Here is a 21,921-nt window from a genome sequence, read left to right as displayed (position 1 = left end):
CGGGAATTGGGTTAATCATACCTAGGCCGTACCGACCTGAATTTTACACTAAGCACTTTAGACGGTCGCTAAAGCGACCATCTAAAAAACCTTAAAATCGTATCTGATATGTTTTTCCTTCAGATACTCTTTCAGATAATCTTTAGTCATATTCAAATAATAATAGTTCGCATTTTATCACACAAACAAAATGCCCAAAATTGTTGAAAAATGTTTAAGGATAAAATATTATCAAAAATAATATGTAAATAAAACAATTCAAACGAAGTGTGTGATATCCAGGTAACCTTTGTGACCACTAAACCAGATTTGCAAGTTCACAGAAAAGCGCAAATTAATTTGAATTTAAACGCGATAAAAACAGTTTCACTTAATATGTTTTCAAAATAAGACCATCTACATAATAAACGTCGTCAAGTTTTCATAAAACCGGCAAGGGTTTAGTTTTGCCCGTTATATTCATGTATTGTTCAAAGCCCGTTGAAATCGGAAATAATTAATATATGGACTATTTTGTTTACGTCTGTATTTATCAGATCAATTCTCATATGAATGTATAGTTCAAAGTTGATATTATGACATAAACGTTCGATAAAATTTTATAGATCATATTGTGTTTGACAATTAATCATCTGTCATTAAAGATGCACTTAAAAACGTTTTAATTATATAAACTTTATGCATTTTGTCATAGAAAGTAATATTAGTTGTTATCGATTAGCATCCATTAATATTGAGTACACACAAAAGTCCAATGTTTTAATTTTCTTCAAATCAGTGTGAATTCCAACATTCAATGTATTTCCTGCCTTGAGCAATTGTTTTTATGTGTATCCATATTTGGATTGTATACTTATTATCAGTGATCGCAAGTACGGTTATTTCCTTTCACAATGGGGTACAATTCAAAAGATTTTTATTAAATGATGATCCTGGTAAAAATTTTGTTCTGATTAGTGTATTATGGACGCATTCGCCAAACATTTGATCGCACCCTATCGTCGTTCGACACAATCAATTTAAAAAGCCTACGTCTTGTCCAATTATAAAACATGTGTACATGCATAGGTACATGGTATAGGTATACGTAAAAGTAAGTGTGATACAATTATACGGGTTGAAAGATTCTTCCAATTAAGTCTTCACGGACTTTAAATAGATGGTGCCGATGACTTTATTCCCTTCGCACATCGCCCTGTTTGAATTACTTATTGCTTCGGAAAAAAATCAAGTAATTGACATCCAATTGTAAATAAGGAAATTGTCGTATAATATCTTGATATCACCTCATGAAAACAAACACTTATGCGGGGATACCAACTGAGCTGACGCATTTAGCATCCGTTCAAAATAACATGTCATATAAAACGTTATTATTAAATGAGAGCAAAGCTGTCAGGATCCGGATTACAACTTGTTCACTGTCGAATTTGTACTGCATGATCGCAAAAAACGTTTTTGTGTGAATGTACGTTAAGAATGCAAAGAGAATTTCAAAACAGTTAACTAGGATATTTAATCATAAAAATGAACATTTATTCATCTAAATCAGTCTACTTTTTTGCACTTGTGTCAACTATGTTTTCGCCTTTAAAGTTCATGATTGTGTGCTCTGCATGTATATTAGCATAAAAACAGGTCTGAAAAACGACGATTACAAAAAATCTTAATAAAATGGGAAAAATGACCGTACATTAAACAGGAGATTTGTCCCATATTGATTTTATAACTGACGAAATCTTAGAAAAAGATATATCGAATACTTCGGCTTAAGGTATACAAAGTAGTAAATGCACAGTGTATTTAAATGTTTAATTGGAGTCGTTATAACAATCACTTTTATAATTTGCATACAACAACATATTAAATTTTTATTTCGAAACAGTGTTATATATAAATAGTAATAACGAATATGTATGTGACACGAGAACAAAAAAGTAGACTGGTACGAATGAATACATTATTATTAAATAGAATTAGATGCTGTATAAGTGGTTCCTGTCGTTACAGTACAAGTATAAGTTGTACCTGTAGTAGTTGTAGTTATAATAGTGACTGTAGTACTTGCAGTATTAGTGATAGTAGGTGTAGAAGTAGTAGAGTAAACGCAGAATGAGAAGTACAATGAACCATAGCAGCTGAATGGCTCTGTATTGCAAATAATTACTTGTTTCAGATTCAAAATGGTGGAATTAGACTGTGGGAGGAAGACATTGAAATATATGTTGTTCGTTATCAACTGTATATTCTTCGTGAGTATTTTTTTATAAAAATGAAAGTGTAAGTTTAGGCAAATTTGAATAATTGGAACGCCAAATCTAAGAATCAGGCAACATGCAACGCGAACCTGTAAACATGTGTCTTGTTCTGAGAAAACTGGGCGTAATTCATGTGCGTAAAGTGTCGTCCCAGATTAGCCCGTGCAGTTCGCACAGGCTAATCAGGGACGACACTTTCCGCTTTTTGGTATTTTTCGTTTAACGGCAGTCCCTTTTTACCGAAAATTTAGTTAAAGCGGAAAGTGTCGTCCCTGATAAGCCTGTGTGGACTGCACAGACTAATCTGGGACGACACTTTACGAACATGCATTATGCCCAGTTTTCTCAGAACGCGACTCATATTGTCCCCATTCATTGCATCGTAGTTCCAGCTGCATATGACGATGATGACATATCTGCGCGGGATGATAATTGAGAATGTATATTGATAGCTTGCAATCGTTTTTATTACACTTAATAAGTGTATGCGGTTATTTACTGTTTAAACTCATTTATGCCTAGTGGACTCTCCAATCCTTCTAAATTGGATCAACTTATTTCCAAAATTAGGGATGTATAGTATATTCATTTCTATATTTAGAAAATAACTTACAGATATTCCTGTAAGTAAACAGCGCAGACCCTGATGAAACGCCGCATCATGCGGCGTCTCATCTGGGTCTACGCTGTTTGCCAAGGCCTTTTTCTAGACGCTAGGCATAACAGGGTTAAGTCGAAAATGATGCTGATGATGGCGATGAATGTCGTTTGTATGGATGATTACGGCATTGAGGAGCAGGATTATTATATTATACTGCCGAAATTGATTATAAAATAACCCTGTGTTATTATTGTATTTAGCCTAGGTTTACTTTGAAAGGCTTTAGGTGCGGTAGCATTTGGTCTTGGAATATGGGCCCTTGTCGACAAAAACAAGATGAATGTCTTGACAAAGATTGGCGCCGCAAGCTCAAACTTCAATATCAATGGTAAGTACGGCTGTTGTTTTTTTTTCTTAAATTATCCGTTTGTAAAAAATGACAGTTTAATCTCAATACGGCTTGCTGCGAACCTACTTACCTGTTTCCTTGACAAATGCAAAGAGGTTTAAAGTGGTTAACCAGTACTTAGTGCAAGTATTTACGCCTATAATAATTGACACAAATATAGATGACAACTTCAACTTCTATATTTCCATCACATATTTTAGTGAGTGTTTAGACAGCCTTCTTAACCCTATCTTCTACATGTGCTGTGGCTAGGCTTTGGAGAAACTCAAGAGGATGGGCCAGACTGTCTTCAATTTACCATCTCGCTTAGTACGCCCGACAAACGTGGATGGTTGATAGTACAAACTTCACAGTTGTTTATGTGTCTTATAAGGCTGATTATGTCTCAATGATAAATTTATCCTGTAAATTAAACTATTCAAAATTCACCAATCGCCTGATCGAAAATGCGATCGCCCGATTTGCGACGAAAAGAACAACAACTGAAAATACTTTGAGTAAATAAGCCAATTATATACAAAATTAATTTACGAATTTCAGCGATCAATTTGTACAGTAATTAGGCTTAAATAACCTCCTTTACGTATTTTCTATTCTTATTGATTTCCCTGACATAATGGAGTAAATATCACGTACGGCTATCAGTAACAAGTAATACACCATTTATAAAAACTTGAATTGTATTGTTTGAAAAAATAGAAATAATAGTGTGAGTCTTTTTATTTAAAATAACTTTACTTTATATGTTTAACTTTTGAATTTCAAGATTCCCAATTACGGATGGGCCCTTAAATGGTTATACATATATATGACTAAGATTTAAATGGGTTTTCATAAAATACATTTGTCTTATGTTGCTTCGTAAGGCATGTTTGAATAACTAAAACCATTCAAATTGATATCATATAATGTATTTTATTAATTTGCTCCTGCAAAACAACGCAAAGAAACCACTACTTTGTTTGCAATTAAACAACCGAATCACCATTAAAAAAAATCAAGACAAATAAAAGTCATGCAGACTAAAAAGAATAGATTATTACATGTATATCCTTTTTTTAAATATGATTATATATAAATTGTGTAGTGGTATTTGCATGTCATTTTAAACATTAATGGAGGTCGTGATTTTGACAACTACCCTGGGTTATATTGTCTTGCTTAGAAACAAAAAAGACGTAAGCGTACTGTCATCATAAAAGACGGTCTCGTTTCCAAATGTGTTTAAAGTACCACAACCGCCGTTATTGAACTCATTGGAACACACGAAGTTCTTTTTAGGAAGTATAATATTACATTTCCATACGATTTTCATAATTACAGGGCTTTTAGAATCGGCAGCAATTGTGTTACTTGTGGGTGGATTGTGCGTTATGATAATCGGATTCCTCGGATGTTGCGGTGCAATAATGCAGAAGAAGTGCTTGCTGTGCTCGGTATGTGGCAGTTAACCCTTTGCATGCTGGGAAATTTGTCGTCTGCTAAAATGTAGTCTGCTGAATTTCTAAAATTAATATTTTCTTCATTTTTTTAAAGAATACTATCACAATAGCAAACAGTTTGGATCCTGATGAGACGCCACGTTTTGTGGTCTCTCATCTGGATCCAAACTGTTAGCAAAGGCCTTCAAAATACGGTTCCAGCACTGAAAGAGTTAATACCAAATTGAAATATGTCAGCTTTTTTAAGCTTTTTAAAATACTTGATTGACTTAAATCGTCGCTGTTTTTGTTTGAATCGGAAGAAACGTAAAGCCTTTTAAACATCTGCCAAATTAGATGTTACCAAAGAGTTTGGTCATTTATACACACTTGTCATTAAGCGGCTAATATATATACATAAGTTGTTGATGCTAACCAATCGGCTTACAGAAGATCTTGTTTTCTGTTGTTCTAATACAAATGATATTTATAAATTTCCAGTACGCCATATTCCTGCTCTTGATAGTTGTTCTGGAGATCGCAGCTATTGTGATAGCAGCTTCCTTCAGGGGAAAGGTGAGTTGAAATAGAAATACGTTTTCAGTGTAACTAATGACATAAGCAAACTTGAACCGAAATTTTCAGGTTATTAAACGGTAAAATTAAGGTCAAGTGTTTGAAACCAGAGTTTGTTGTTTGTAAATCGTTTTCTAACATTAAAATTAAAAATATATTTGATGTTTCCGTTTAGAATTACCCACTCGGCAAACGCAATGTACAATGTAAAACGGTACGATTGGAAATGATACAATACATATAAAGCATATGAGTAAAGCAATTATCAATAAAAAAATAATGTAATGAAGCTTAACTCGGCGTTATGAAACCTCTTTGTATTTGAATGTTTCCGATCATTGTTCTTTCCCTATAGGGGAGATAAATCCTATGAGGAAAGTCGTTAGTTCTACTTCAAGATTATCTTTAACAGACTATAAATACATTCGCAAGCCAAATTAGAGGAGGGGCCAGCTTACGCATACATAAATAAACAATTCAAATTTCAGTAAATTTATTTGCGTTCTTTAAATTTTTCATCGGAAAAAAGACAATTACAATTACCCTTGTAAAAGTTTCATATTTAACATATTGTTTTGGACTTACGATTTAAACTGCAATGCGCAGGTTTTAATTCAGTTTTAAGCACCGGCGTTTTACGTAAACGTTGCCTTGTATTTCAAGGTTACCACAGAGATGAAATCGTTCCTTAGACAGACCATCAACAGCAAATACCAGGGCAGGGTGGATACAAAAGAGCCATTTTCACTTGCACTGGATTACGCCCAGGTCTATGTAAGTAAACGTTGAGTACAAAATGAGCCGTTCAATCAAGAGGAAGTATTTTGGGAATGGAAGACAGATTTATTGGTTAGGTTTAAAGAACAGTGTATAGTAAAGCTTGACTTATCAATGTGAGGTTCTTTGGATGCGCCGACACTTTAAGTATTTGTGTGTGGGTGTGTGGAAGGGGGCGGGGTTGTTGGGAAATATCCATTTGCCAGTGACCCTCTATGCGAAAACAAGTATAAACTTTAAATTCTAAATGTAACATCAGTATGATTATGCCATAACAAAATTATCTAAGTTGCTTTAATAGTCTCATTGAGTAAACTAGTATGTGGAATAGTTATGAAGTAGTCACTTAAGTCCGTTATTCCGCCCTTCCGTCTATCGGATTATTTTTTTTTTTCGAGCGTAAGTCGATAATTATTGATTTGTTGACTGATTAAACTTTCCAAACTTATAAAACAGCATGGGCACTTAAGGACGTATCTTGTCTAAATTTGCTTTACTTGAAACTTTAAGTCAAGTAATTTCCTTTTTACCCATAAGATACTTGTTAAACTTATGTCGCGCGTTATTCACAAGTTACTTTAGCTTGAATGTGAGCACGTTCAAAAATAGACATTATTCAACAGGTGAAATTGCGATCGTGTGTATTTAGTCAACTTTCTGCAGTTCAGGGGGTTGTCACCTCTTTTTGCAAAAAAATAAAACAACTTTGTTCTGTTATCGCATATAATTTTATTAAACAAACGATGAAAACTCTACTCATAGTCGGAAATACCACATTCTTCTATATCTGAAAAGGTTTGCATTGAGCAAGATGACACATTCTATAAAATGGACAGTTCAATATCAAGTTTTCACGCACTCTCTTTAAACAATCAAGAACACACTCCTGACCAATACAACTGTAACAATTATCTCGGTTTTAAATAAGTAATTATAATTAAAATCAGAAATAAAACAAAAGAGTTTGTAACATTTGTATCGATGCGTCCTTACTGACAGAGCTTATTCAATTGCTGGACGGTGCAGTGGAAACTTAAAAATGTTCTCCTATTGTAGAGGAAGCAATATGGTTTGATTTTTATAATTACCATGGACTATTTTACATATTAAATATTAAGGTCAATACATTAAACTATATTTTTTTTAAATACAAAAATCTTAGAACAATTTTTAAGTCTAGTGTATTACTTTGTATTTCAGTTCCAATGCTGTGGTATCGACAGCTACGCAGATTTCAACGGAGCTTCTGCCTGGAAGAAGACGGGTGAAAAAGGGACCATGAAAATACCCCCAGCCTGTTGCAAACTGAAGGACAAGGACGCGTTATTGAAACACCAGAAATATGAGCCGATTGACTGGAACTGCCCCTACAACCCGACTGCAATCAATTCTAATATGAACAAGGTGGGTGTAAGAAAACAAGGCTTATTCTGTAATGGGATTTTCAAAAATATTATTATTGTCTTTTTATAACGTATTCTATAAATAATATAATACAAATCGTTATTAAAAATTGTAACACGACGTTATTGCTCTCGTTCGTGCAACTCGTATATGACTCGCGTTCTGAGAAATCTGAGCATAATGTATATGCGTGAAGTGTCGTCCCAGAATAGCCTGTGCAGTCCGCACAGGCTAATCAGGGACGACACTTTCCGCCTAAATTGGATTTTTGCTAAGAAGAGACTTCATTTAAACGAAAAATGTCATAAAAGCGGAAAGAGTCGTCCCTATGTGGACTGCACAGGCTAATCTGAGACGACACTTTACGCACATGCATTATGTTCAGTTTTCTCAAAACACGACACATATAGAGTATATACGGTTGGTGACTTTTTATAACATCAGACGAGGCTGGTCATGCTTATGAAACAGCGAGGTTTCCGAGAATGCGAACCCGCTATATATTGGACAAGTCGTATATCACATCATACCAAAAGTCATCAACCTTATAATCTATTTATTAAGCCTTTTTAAAATGTTAAAAACGAGACTCTATACATGTAAAAGAATAATAGCAGACATAACATTAGGCCAATGCGATAGAATGATGACATAAATTTGGATCTATGTGTATTTAAAATGACACACACGAAATAGTACAAGATGAAATGATAAAACTAACTCTTAACCTCATATTAATCCATTAGAAAACAATCGAAGCGGTAAAGTCGTTAGATTTACAAAAATCAATGTTCATTATTATACCGAGTAACACGCGCTGACAGAATACAGCAGTCTACATTAACGGATGGGTTCTTAGTGTGATATCAACGCAAATAGGCAATCATTCACTTTCTGAATTATCACAACCACTGGATTTCTTATCACTGAGATTTTTATCAACTATTTACAATATGAAGTGATTTATCTTATATAAAAATACTCACGACTAGCTCTTGAGTTTAGTTGCTTAATCAACTGGGTCGGGAAAGCTAACATTCTTGAGTTGCATTTTGAATTTTTGTCGCGAGTTCCATGTGGCTTTATATTGAATTTAAAGCGATAACATAATTGTAATAAAAGTATCATTTCATAACATAATAACTGTTTTGTGTATCAATGACAAAATCGATGAGCTCAAGATTCGACGTAGGTGTATTGTGAACAATGTTTGAAATTTGTAGCTGCAAGCAATATTGTGCATAACTTTATTGTTTAATAAAGATGTGTTTCTCTGTTGAACATGCCAGTTACAAATGATTCAAAATGAATTATTGTGGGTTGTTGATGTTAAGTTAAGAATTTTAAATTATGCATACACACAAGCATATTATTGTTTACTGTTCACTGTAAAAACAGCGTGTTTTTCATTTGTATGTATGTGATTTGTTTAGCATGACTTTCCTAATAACTCTTGGTATTGCACTACTCAAGGAAGTAGTCATCAAAAACATTTCGGCACTCTAGGCAGTTGTTGGTTCCCGCGTTTTTCACTGAGGCGACCCGGGTTGAATCCCTTTGAGTTTGAGAGCATGTTAGCTGGTAGGTCGGCGCCATACCTCACAGATCAGATTTCCCCCTGGTACGCGGTTTCCCACAACAGCATTAAAATACAAATATATATAAATTACAGTTATATTTCAAAATTAGTCCCAACTTTCGTGAGTCTAGAGTTCATCAGATAGGAGTCCTGGGACAATGTCTGGGTCTTCAAATAATGCAGCCCTGGGCGCGAAAGGACCTCACAAACTTCGAAACACACACACAAACACATATAACAACATTTATATTAAACGTAACTATTACATTAAATACAACTTCAATCTTATGAATCTCCTACGATCTTATTCAAATATAAACCGCACTATTGTTTGTGAAGTATCAAATGATTATCATTCTATCCAAAAACACGATTTACAAAATCGAATGCCGTGTCGATAAATGTTTTGCATTCTTATAAAGCTTTCCAATCATGCATGACACGCACATATGGCACAATTCGACATATGTTTTGCATATCGTTTGATTATTATTTAATCAACCCTTGTCTTTAGTATTTTTCTGTCAAAAACAAACAGCAATATCTGAATTGTTGTCCCGAAAAGCAAGAGTCTCTCTCAGAGTGTGATGTTTTGTCAGCCATTACACCACACAAGATATATCATGAACAGAGTAATCAGTTCAATGAAATAATTATGGAAAGTCTAATATTTCTGAATGCAATGCTCATGAATTTTAGCGATACGAAATATGCCCTTTTAAATAAAACGATTAGCAGAAGGTTACTATAATTTAATTAATTTTCCTCATGATAGTATTTCTGAAGTTGTATAAATCCAATCTAAAAACAGTTATATTTTGAGATAACGTTTCATCATTACGTCAAACAATAATTTGGTTGAGGGTTCAATCACTAAATAGTCGTATCTTTTATAAACAGTTAACAATGCACTGAGTCTTATCAAACCTGTTTACGGAAACAGCACTGAGCGGCAATAAGCAGTTAATTATACGGACATATTACGGAGATAATTGTCAAAGCGGGAGAGTGAGAGTGTTAATAAAAAAAATCAAGAAAAAACCTTTGTTTTTCAAAGGCCATGTTTAGCTGTTGTTTGTGTTGTTGTTAACTTGATAACAGCATGGGTTTGTAATGAACATGAAACAGTAACAAAGGTATTTAACAAGAGATGCATCAACACAATTTCTAAAATAATACATAATCGGAATCTTTAAGTCATACATCAAGTATAAAGTCTGTAATAAAATGTCACCCTTAACCCATGTATGCCTAGAAAAAAGGCCTTGGCAAACAGCGCAGACCCGGATGAGACGCCGCATGATGCGGCGTCTCATCTGGGTCTGCGCTTTTTGCTTTAAGGAATTTCTGTAAGAAATATTCTAAATATAGAAATAAATATACTAAAAGTCCCTAAGTTTGGAAATAAATTGATCCAATTAAGAAAGATGGGAGAGTATACTAGGCATATATTGGTTAATAATGATTACCCAACATTTATATACTTTCAGCCGTGTTGGGCCTCTATTGAGGACTACCTGAAAAGTCGCATCGGAGTCGTCATCGGCATAGCAGCCGGAATCTTGGTCTCGGAAGTAAGTTTCAAAGTACTATTGTATATTAACCCATTTATGCCTAGTGGACTCTCCCATCCTTGTAACTTAGATCAATTTATTTCCAAAATTAGGGCTATCTAGTATATGTATTTCTATATTTAGAATATTTCTTACACAAATTCCTTTAAGCATACAGCGCAGACCCAGATGAGACGCCGCATTATGCGGCGTCTCATCTGGGTCTACGCTGTTTGCCATGGCCTTTTTATAGACATTAGGCATCAATGGGTTAATTATTAGTGTATAATCTCGGGAAATCAATGAGGAGACATTTCCCGCTTGATTTCTTTCTTTTATTCAGGTGATGTTCTTGCACTTGTTATATGAGTGTATTTATTGCGATACGCTTTAGTCAAGTTGATATGATTCTAGTACTGAACGTAATATAGAGCCGAATAAAGCGAAGTTTATTTTGCGATGTTTAGAAAATCTGAACCACGAGCCTTGGTGAGTGGTTCAGATTTTCGGGCCGAGCAAAATAAACTTCGCTTTATTCGGCACCGACCTGTAGTATTCGATTTATCCCATCATCAGACGTGCATTGTCGAAATAAACCACTGGCTTGATTGGAATATATTTATGCATACATGTTAGTATCTTGTTAATGGTGGCTAGTTACAAATAATATTTACATACATGTTTAAACCCAATTATATACATTTCGATAACAGGTATTTGCGAAAAGGTGAGCTTACTAACAAATACCTAGGACGCGTTAAGTAAATAATTGATTGAAGAGACAAGTGTCCGATTTTTGAAATCACGTGCTTTTAATTAAGCTTAGAAAAATATTTACTTAAACGCCATGCTAAAACTGGATAGTGATTTATATCGGAATGCGTCTCTTGACGTTGCAACATCATTGCATCAAAATCACGTAACGTGCTTGAACATCAAATAAAAAGTAGCAAATGAAATGAAACATGCTACCATACACATTTTAAAGATAAAACTATTTGTAAAGATTATTTTACAGAGAAAATAATGTGTAGCGATAAAAAAAGATTGTAACTTGATGTTTCTCAACCCATTTATGCCTATCGTCTAGAAAAAAAGGCCTTTGCAAACAGCGTAGACCCAGATGAGACGCCGCATGATGCGGCGTCTCATCAGGGTCTACGCTGTTTGCTTAAAGGAATCGATGTAAGAAATATTCTAAATATAGAAATAAATATACTAGCCATCCCTTATTTTGGAAATAAATTGATCCAATTTAGAAGGATGTGTGAGTCCACTAGGCATAAATGAGTTAAAACAACCCATGTGAATGTTACACGCCTGAGCTTGATGTATTTGCAGATACTCTGTGTCGTGTTCGCATTCTGCATTATCAGAGCCATGCGAGGAGGATATTCGGACATGACTGGCAAAGTGTGAGGCGTACAAAATATTATTTTAATAGAGTCTCAAGAAAGACTTCTATTTGAAGCGATAAACACCAATTGTTTCTAAGTCATATTTTCATATGATCGCTCATTGTTAAGCATGTTTTGTAATATCGAACTATCCTTTTCCGTAATACAGAAGAAAAAATAATTTTAATATGTTAATTTAATATGTCATTAACTATTTAACTTTTAGCAAATGCTTTTGCTATTTTTAATAGTCTTTTACATTTTAAAGATACAATATTAAAACATACGAGTAAACTATCAGTTTCTTTTCTGACAATTGTTACAAAAAGTTCGATCGTTGAAGTTTTTCATTTTAACATTAATTTAACATATTCGATGATGAATAAGAATAGTTGTTTGTGTGTGTATTGTGTTGTCTTATTTTTCATATCAGAGTTATCATTCTTACCTGATACGCTTTCATCTAAACTAATAACACATTACGCCCTACGATTCTACGTGAAAACCATGTCCTGTAAAGAATTGCCAAACGTTGGGACAGCGTAAAAAGGCGTGAATATATTACTTTTGTTTCTCAATGAAATAAGATTTGCTAAAATTAAAGTTAAATTTACTTGAAAGAAATAAAACATAATGCTTAATAATATAAATATAAAAGTGGAGAATTGTCAAAAAGTAAACGAAACTTAAGTGTCGACTTTCTTTTAGGTGTTTGGATTTAAGTGAAAAATATGTTATATTTAGGTAGCATATCGTTGAAACATTCGCAAATCATGACAGAATCGAAAAACTTTTTGTATAATTGTTATTTAGAGGTTATAACACACCGATGTCCGTTATGATTCGTCATGATTTGCACTCATCATAAGATCGAAAGAAGTGATTTTAAACAATAAATGTACAAGAACTTACCTGTTTGCGTTGAACTGTATTTGTATGTTTGTATTTATAACAAATATCTTACGAATGTACTACGTTTGCATTTTGAATCCTGTTTTCTGAAGAAAACAAAAACAACGCATAGACGTTTCCGAACATTGTTGTGGCCTTCGTTCGCAAGCATGTACTTACAAGTATATACACTTCACTTTGTGTGCAGTTTGTTACATTTAATATGATTATTATTTCCGTATGCACTGTTTAATCGATAGCCGAGCATCTATGACAATTTTTAACAGAACTTCATATAAAATAGGCCATACTTACCAATGGCCCTCTGACGGAAAATATATAAAAATGTTGTTGTACATACATGCATATAAAATTGCACACACTGGCATTTAATACTTGTTGATAGCATATGCCGAAACACTTCAGCTTTTTATGTATCCTTTTTAATAAGTAATTTACGTGAAATGTAAAACGACACACTGTGCCGGAACTTTAATTTTCAAATCATAACAATTTGAATCCAACCAAAAAATTCTAGTTACATAAGCACATATGTTTAACTTAAGGGACTATACGTGTACTGAAAAGTTGTTTACATGAGTAAGAAGTACGAAAGTCAATGGCCGCTATAAGGAGGTTGGTTATGTTTACGATGCACATATCGACATATCTCTTATTTAATAGAAGTTCCCAACTGTTTAATATCCATCATTTCTATAGTTTCAGAAATTCTTAGTTGATTCAGTCGCACCCACATTTTGTAATTTATCAAATATTTGCCATTAAACTCGGATTTATTATCCGTACAGTGTATCGCATAAATGTGTCATTCGTTTTATTATATGCGAAATTTAGATCTTGTCTCAGATAGTAATATAATGTCATATTTAAGCCGGGATATCTATACAAGAAGGCCAAGAAGTTTGAAATTGTCACTTTAAAATAGTATGGTTATCATTTTATTAAAAGCAGAGTGGAATGCATTATATGAAATTTAGTTCTCCTAGCTTAAATGATTTCTTAACTGATTAAAAGTATTGAATTAAACATGTCATGCATAAAAGGGACTTCATATCCGGTAAACGTTGGTATTTTCAATAAAAACGCACATATATCTATGAATAATACTGTACTCAAAATTTGAGCAATGGCCTGCATAATTTGATCAAGTATAGTGGACTTATCAAACTAGACTTAAATAAAGTAGCACATAGACGTTTACAATATTTGCAAATTAACATAAGTAGAAATTTCAAATGAAGAGCAAATAAAATGTCGGATATTATTTATAATTGGTCAATCAAAAGTGAGAATTAATCTATAAACCTAGTTATACTTCTATATTCCTCTGATGAAAGGAACATATAAGTTTATAAATCAACGCGCAATTTCAACAATATATTTCGAGTATGGTTTACTCCCTTCTGCATATAGCTATTTGGACCACATATCCCTAAGTACGTTGAGACGAATCGACGATGTTTGACTTGCAATCAGATTTACTTGTGTCGACGCCAAATAACTTGGTTGAATATTCGTTGGAAAGATTTTGCAAGATTGTATAGAGATATACACACATCGATGAAACTCGACAGTTAACATGAATTTTGTCTCCATCAATACGAGTCGTCTTTAGGATCGCTATGTAAGCGGCCTCACAACTCCAGTGTGCATTCCGAAATCCTCAAAATGCCAATTATACAATAACAACACACATGTAGACAATAGTCTTCAGGCTTTCTTACTGATTATAATAATATTGCAATAATTAACGTAAACTAATGGAGTCGCCTCAAATATAAGCAATGCGACGTACAGGGGACATTTACATCATTGAAGATCCTGGCCTGAACGAAGCCGCCCAACGCATCAATGAGGCTCCTGTATTCAATGACGCTAACAAATCTGTGACACCTCTTCTTGACTTGTGCTTTATTTTCGCTTTCAGTATTTTATGGTTAATTTCTGATGGCAAATTATAACGTAAGGTCAGTGGGGGAAATCAAAATTCTATTATGTAATATAGCCTTTAACTGTACTGAGCCATATGTGACTCAGTCTCGTAACTCTAAGATTGTACAAAGCTATTTTAACTGATGTCCAGATTTTAGTAGAGACCATATAATTTTATTGTATTTGGAAGAGAGGTAACTCTGTAGTTCATGTTACAGTTTCTGTAATATGAATCCAGGGGTTAGCTCCCTTTTATTTCACTATAATTGTATAATGATTCTTGTGTTTATATGATGCTCTAGTATCTTATACATCGATACTTCCGAGTGGCAGCAATTTATATTTATTATTATGCTCATATTTTCTTTTATGTTGTGATTGTATATATGCTGATGAGACTTTAATAAACTAGACTAATAAACTTTATAAACTTTGTAAACTCATTTTTTTTAAAGAAAACAGCAACGTATTTTAACGCACATTGTTAAAAACTCGGTTGATTTTCGCACATACATACTTGTATTGTATCAACTACTTTCTTTCGTTTTCGCTTACGTGATCTTCTAGCGATCAGAAGGTTCCAGATTAACCCATTTATGCCTAGTGGACTCTCCCATCCTTCTAAATTGGATCAATTTATTTCCAAAGTTAGGGATGTCTAGTATATTTATTTCTATATTTAGAATATTTCTTACAGAAATTCCTTTAAGCAAACAGCGCAGACTCGGATGAGACGCCTCATCTTGGTCTACGCTATTTGCCAAGGTCTTTCTTCTAGACGCCAGGCATAAATGGGTTAAATCTTTACTCAGAGATAATTCAAAAGATCTTCTCTGATGACAACAAGTTATGGTTCTACAAACATAATGGATTACATCATGCCTGAATAGGTATGCAAACGACTGTACAAAATAATGATACGGTTATTTTATCAGAATGAACTAATTATGTCAGTAATAATGGGAAATTTAAACCATATAGATTAAAACGGAACATAATGTATGTATAAATATATGCCTACTTTAGGATTTCATCCTGACGACTGATTAATTGTTCAAAATAGAAAGTCTTTTAAATAACCATAAGCATGTGTGTGTATAAATGTTGATACAATTTGTGACTTTTAAAGAATTTAAATGGCCCAGATTTGTTATAAACAATTAGGCGCAAATTGGGGTTATAAACTTCGGAACTAAAGGCAGTTTAAGACAGAGCACGAGCCATACGTCAGGTGTAACACGATAAGTAGAGCACAACGTAGTTCCTTGGTCGAATGCCGCTGTGCTGTCGCACCTCTTCGTATAGGAACAGGACGTTATGAAGGTGTACCGGAAAATGAACGATATTGTTTGATCCGTGCGACTTGTGTCGAACGAGAACAACATAGCATGCCTCAATGATGTGTCCACTATACGCAAATTTTAGGTTACGATATAGGTAAGGATTCCTTAACAAATTCAATGTACAAGCAATAATTTTAACGAAAAATAAAGTCAAACTTTTGCGCATAGAGACCCTCATAACCATACCATTTCCAAGCCTAATTATTTAGGCAATAAAAAGATAGGTCTCGCGGATGTTAGAAAGAAATCGACATGAATCAAAACTCACTGTTTTACGGCCATCTATTGTTGATGAGAGTTTCCCACCATCTGCCAAAGTCTTATGTAGTCTCCAACCTTCAAGTAAAAGAGTGAATTTCTACTAAACAACAATGTTTTCCCTACCGCGTGCACACAGACCTATTCTAAAATAATGTCATTGCAAGTGACCATACAGAACCGTACGTGTCTTCAAATAAATGATGTTCATGTTTTTAGAGGGTATAGCATTGCACACCAAAAGCATTTAGTATAATGTAACCATAAGAGCCACTCTAACAGAAAGATCCCTTTTGATTAATCCAATTCTCAACGCATAAAATCCAAGAGCAAAAGAACGCGTTGCTGTCAGATGATCGCATCTTTAAACCTAGTTTCAGAGCCTGTCATGCCATTTAAATAAAGCGACGCAAATACATGTAAATATGGACCTTTTAAATGTGAGAATATAACAATTACGTATAAAAAAAGTAATATTACTTGTTATTCAAAAGTACTCAAGTGTTTATAATCTACAAAGTGCGTTGTCTTTTATTGTATATGTGTGTTGATATTTTTTAAGTTAAAAAAAAAAATCAAATTTCTCTAAGGATCTTATATATATTTGTAACAGATGTTTTTATAATGTACATAATCGTTTAACACTTATAATTTTCAGATCTATCGTCTCTCGTAACGCTTTTAGAATGGTTTTGAGCATACAATGATTATGTACTGTTTTACTGTGTTTTTATGTACAAAAGTGAGACGCTTATAAACTATTCTGTATGTCAGTCGGTCTGTTTATAAGTGTGGCATTTGTATCCAAACGAAAGCCAAAATACAGATGAGTCGCGTTCTAAGAAAACTGGGCTTAATGCATTTGCGTAAAGTGTCGTCCCAGATGAGCCTGTGCAGTCCGCACTGGCTAATCAGGGACGACAATTCCCGCTTTTATGACATTTTTTGCTCTTCTTAGCAAAAATCCAATTTAGGCGGAAAGTGTCGTCCCTAATCTAGGACGACACATTACGCACATGAATTATGTCCAGTTTTCTCAGAACGCGATTCATATATTGAACCCTGGTCTCGTTTATTGTCATATGTTATACTGTAACTACATTTGCGTTTGACTGCACTATTCAGTGAACAATATTGCTGTGATCACAGTTAATATTTGACAAAAGGACCGCAGGTAAGTGCGCGTAATTATGATGTAACACACGTCAGAGAAACACACAACAGGCTAAGCCAGTACGTGGTTATGTTTAATTTATACACAGATAAAAGAATCGACAGCGAAGTATCGCAGCCACCGATTTTATCACGTCACTCTTCATTGAATGACCTAGGGCCATATTGCCTACTGCTATAAAATGTCAGAAACTAGTGCAAACCATTAAAGGGATCTTTTCACGCTTTGGTAAATTGACAAAATTGAAAAAAGTTGTTTCAGATTCGTAAGTTTTCGTTTTAGTTATGATATTTGTGAGGAAACAGTAATACTGAACATTAACCTTGCTCTAATATAGCCATTATATGCATCTTTTGACGATTTTAAAACCTAAAAATTATAATGCGTTGCAACGCGAAACGATTGAATAATTTGGAGAGTTCTGTTTTTGTCGTTAAATTTTGTGAAACTACGAAGATTGCTTATATAAGGTATAAAATACGTCAAGACTGTGTAATCGGCGGAATAGCTCAGTAGGCTAAAGCGTTTTTACTTCAGGACTCCGGCAGGACTCCAGGGGTCACTGGTTCGAAACCTGCTCCGGGCAATGTTCTTTTCCTTTTTTTATTTTTTTTCTTGATTTTTTACTGGAGCTTTTACGATCCAATGTTTACATTTATCAATATAAAGCATTTAATAAATAAGTTAAAAAAATGCCAAAATCTGTGAAAAGGCCCCTTTAAGTAAAGAATGGTTTATGTATAAGTATCACGTATAAATAAGTAAGGATTCGTACATACCAGTGTCACCATGGTTAGCATTTTACGCTACATTTATGCCCTGCAACCAATAGTTAATGTTATATCAGAACGAATCGTTGGTGCGTTTAACAGAGGTTACCCGAATGAAGGAGTGACGCTAATTGCAATAAGCCGTCAAATTTACAATCGTTTATGGCGACACTGTAGTTGACATCGTTGACCACCCTTTCGCTTTCTTAGAGGAATATAGAAGTGTATCAATCAAGGTGAGGGTTGTTTTATTTTATTTTTTTTAATTTTCTCAATTAACTCTTATTGTTTCGTTTTTACGTTTTAGACACTTGATAGTTGTTAGAACAGTTAGAATTTGCATGTGTTTGCATTACACTGTAAGTAACGAATGCATTATATAAAACAATAAATACCAGGCAATAAAGAAATTGAGATTTTTTTTCCTTATTCGTAGGTTATAACTTTATTCAACTAAGCAAACGCATGACGATGTTCCGAGAGGTTAAATCAATACGTCGAGAGTTTAAATCAATACGTTAACATTATTAATTTAATAATTTGTAAATGCACAGTATCGGTTCACAATTCTTCTAGTTAAATATTCAACGAGGTGGATAAGCATGCAATGAACATTGACGGATAGACTTATGAATTTACGCTTATAAATTTTTTTAAGTTCGTTTCTTGTGAAAAAACAGTTCTGAGTGTGGTTGTAAAAGGTATTGAGAACATTTTGCTGCTTGGGTTCGAATCCAGGACCTCCCGGTCTCAATCCAGGCTTTTTATCAATAGAACCAATCCTGAGGTAACACATAGATTTTTTTTAAATCCTAAATGGATCTGTGTCTGCAATATGTTCTTTGTAACAGGTATACCCTATTAAGACATGTGATGTATCTGGCGTTTTGTTCCACACAAATCGTATTTATGCGTTTAAAAAAAGAACAAGATAAGTATTGATTTAAAGCATCGAAGGGCGTCGGGAATTTTAGTGTAAAAGGCACTCAATGAAGTTACATAGAATGATTTTTTTTCTACTGTAAATATTAATATATTGGCCGATTATTTTAAACAAAATGGAAAAAGATACTGGTATAACCATTATCTATAATTTTGTGTTATAACCCCCAAATAACCATTATTTATGGTGTTGTGTTATAACCCCCAAATAACCATTACCTATGATTTTGTGTTGTAACACCCAAATATTTCATAGTTCATTTTATTTACATTGGTTTCCTTTGTTTTACTGGCCTCCGTGTGCAGTTTTCAATAATGGAACAGAACTGTGTAGGTTTTAAAAAATCTGCTTCATCTTGTAAGCGTAATTTCATATTTTTCTCAACTTCAAAGGGAGATGATTCTGAACTTATTCTTACGTTGCTCATTTACGATAGGGGTTGAGTACTCATTGATATGAAAATACTGTAAAGGTTTGGAAAAAAAAAATGAATGAAAACTGTAAATTGCATAAAGAAGCTGCATTTCACAATACTTTGAAATTCAGTAAAAGATCATAATAGATTTATTGCTCCGATATTCATCATTTTCAATAGTGTTCGAGTAATACTGATATAAAAACACTTAACAAACAAGTTTGGAAAGATTCAGACGAAAGTTGTGAAATCTTTTAAACAAGTGGAAATTGTTTATTTTGTCAAATTTAATAGAAAAAAAATCTGGACTTATTGTCCCGATGTTTCTCATTTTAAATGAGGTAAAAATGCTCATTGATATGAAGACACTGTAAGTTTGGAAAGAATCTGATGAAAAATGTTGACATAATCACCTAACCAAGCAGTTTTTCACTATTATTTTTTTTAATTCAAAGAGACATAATTCTGGACTTATGGTCCGATATTGCTCATATAGAGTTTGGGTTTGGTCCTCATTGATAAAAAAACCTTTGCAAGTTTGGGAACAATCGGATGAAAATTTTGGACTTCGAACAACGATTTCAAAATTTCTCAATTTCTAAGGAAGATAACTACGGACGTAATGATCGGATAATGCTAAAGGGCCCATACCAACTGGATAGTAATACGTGTCCTTCCTTTATCGCAACTCATTGTTACAATCATAATTCGCGTCGCGCTTCGCGCTCTATATGTGGTAGGGATAGTACCTAGGGCCTATGATAGACAATCATAAAAATACATGGATAATAGATGTGTTGTTTGCATTTATTTATTAATATAAAAACACGTGCATTTTTTATAAGATATTTAAGTGATGTAAGAAATTTTAATTAAGGTTGTCACCACGCGGCATCCATTAATTTTAATAAAAATGTCTAATTGTAGTAAAATGGATTTTAAAATGTCTACATAAAATAAAGCTTTATTATATTTATTAGCCTGACTGAAAAAAATTGTCAGCCGCCGAACTGTTCCGTTCGTGCCGGACCCCGTGATTGAACCGGTGGCCTTTCGATAATTGTTGCGAAAACAACTTCAGCCTAACGCTCTCCCAACTGAGCTATTCCGGCTGACATCACTGATGTACTGCTATTTGGTGAAGTTGTGTATAGCGATCGTTATTATATGTCTATTAATAAACTAATACATTGTACGTTTTCGTACCACTACGCCTTCCAATAAACTTGCTTGCGCGATAGGTCATAAAATATCGTACTACATTGATTCTCCACTAAATAAGCAAATTAGAAAAACCACAAAATAAATATATTTTGATTATGTTTTGTTTTAATATAAAACCAGAAAGTTTCGCGTATTTGCCCAGCCCCAGTGATCTTTCCCCTGTGATCAGTTGTGGATCAGTTATTTATTAAAACAATTAGCTTTGCATTATTGGCAATAAATGTTGTAATAAATGTAATAGGCACAAATGCAGTACTTATTTACACTAATTTACACAAAATATCACCACTATGCAAGATATTCTTAAAACAAAAATATATACATTGATCCGTAAAATAACTTCTCCTCCCATGAGCGAAAAAAATGCATTTCATACTAGTCGCCGCTCTCCAGAGCGACGCCAATTATTTGAATTATTTTTACGTCACAAGTTGTGTATACTGAATGCCATACCCATGCACAAGGATACTTGGAAAAAGGCATTTTCCGAAATGTCGATAACTAAGTTTGAAAAATCTTAAACGTATAAATTCACCAATATGTTCTTCTCGTAACGTCAGTGCTGATCATAATGAATGTGTCTGTATTTCGTGTTTGCAAATTATAGACTTATTTGACAAGTCAACATAAAGTTGTTGTTTTTTTATTAATTTACTCCAGTTTATCAGAGTTCGTCATCTACCATCATTTAGAAAAATGCAGTAAGGTTTCTGAAGATGTCACGCTTGATGCTTTTCTTAATTAAATCGATTTGTGTTTTGCCCTTGGCGCAAGAGTCATCCCGTCTTCTTATATTTATATTTAGTTTGCTGTTTTTCCCAGAATACATTCAGGCTAATTACATGATTAAATCTGTGTGAAATATTTGGTTGATGTTGTTAACTTTATACTCTTTCTGCTCTACGTATTATTAAAGTGGTTGGAATTTGATGTGCGATTAAATTACAAACGTTTGTATATTTAAACGTTTGATTA

At 33.7% G+C, this 21,921-nt stretch overlaps 1 protein-coding gene across 2 annotated transcripts; it reads left to right on the top strand.

The window, feature by feature from the left end:
* The first annotated feature begins 2,180 nt into the window (after positions 1-2,180).
* On the top strand, positions 2,181-12,886 carry LOC127858957 (tetraspanin-18-like). Of its 2 annotated transcripts, XM_052396320.1 has the most exons (8): positions 2,181-2,252; positions 3,139-3,247; positions 4,592-4,704; positions 5,191-5,265; positions 5,929-6,039; positions 7,243-7,446; positions 10,516-10,599; positions 11,920-12,886. In XM_052396320.1, exons 1-8 carry the CDS (start codon positions 2,184-2,186, stop codon positions 11,995-11,997), a joined length of 843 nt encoding a protein of 280 aa, XP_052252280.1. In that variant the 5' UTR covers positions 2,181-2,183; the 3' UTR covers positions 11,998-12,886. The 2 variants fall into 2 exon arrangements, with proteins under 2 accessions (XP_052252280.1, XP_052252281.1); XM_052396321.1 differs by lacking the exon at positions 10,516-10,599.
* Positions 12,887-21,921: the final 9,035 nt, after the last annotated feature.

Source organism: Dreissena polymorpha, chromosome 14, assembly GCF_020536995.1.
Source record: "Dreissena polymorpha isolate Duluth1 chromosome 14, UMN_Dpol_1.0, whole genome shotgun sequence".
NCBI lineage: Eukaryota > Metazoa > Mollusca > Bivalvia > Myida > Dreissenidae > Dreissena > Dreissena polymorpha.
This window is presented reverse-complemented; position numbering and strand designations above follow the sequence as displayed.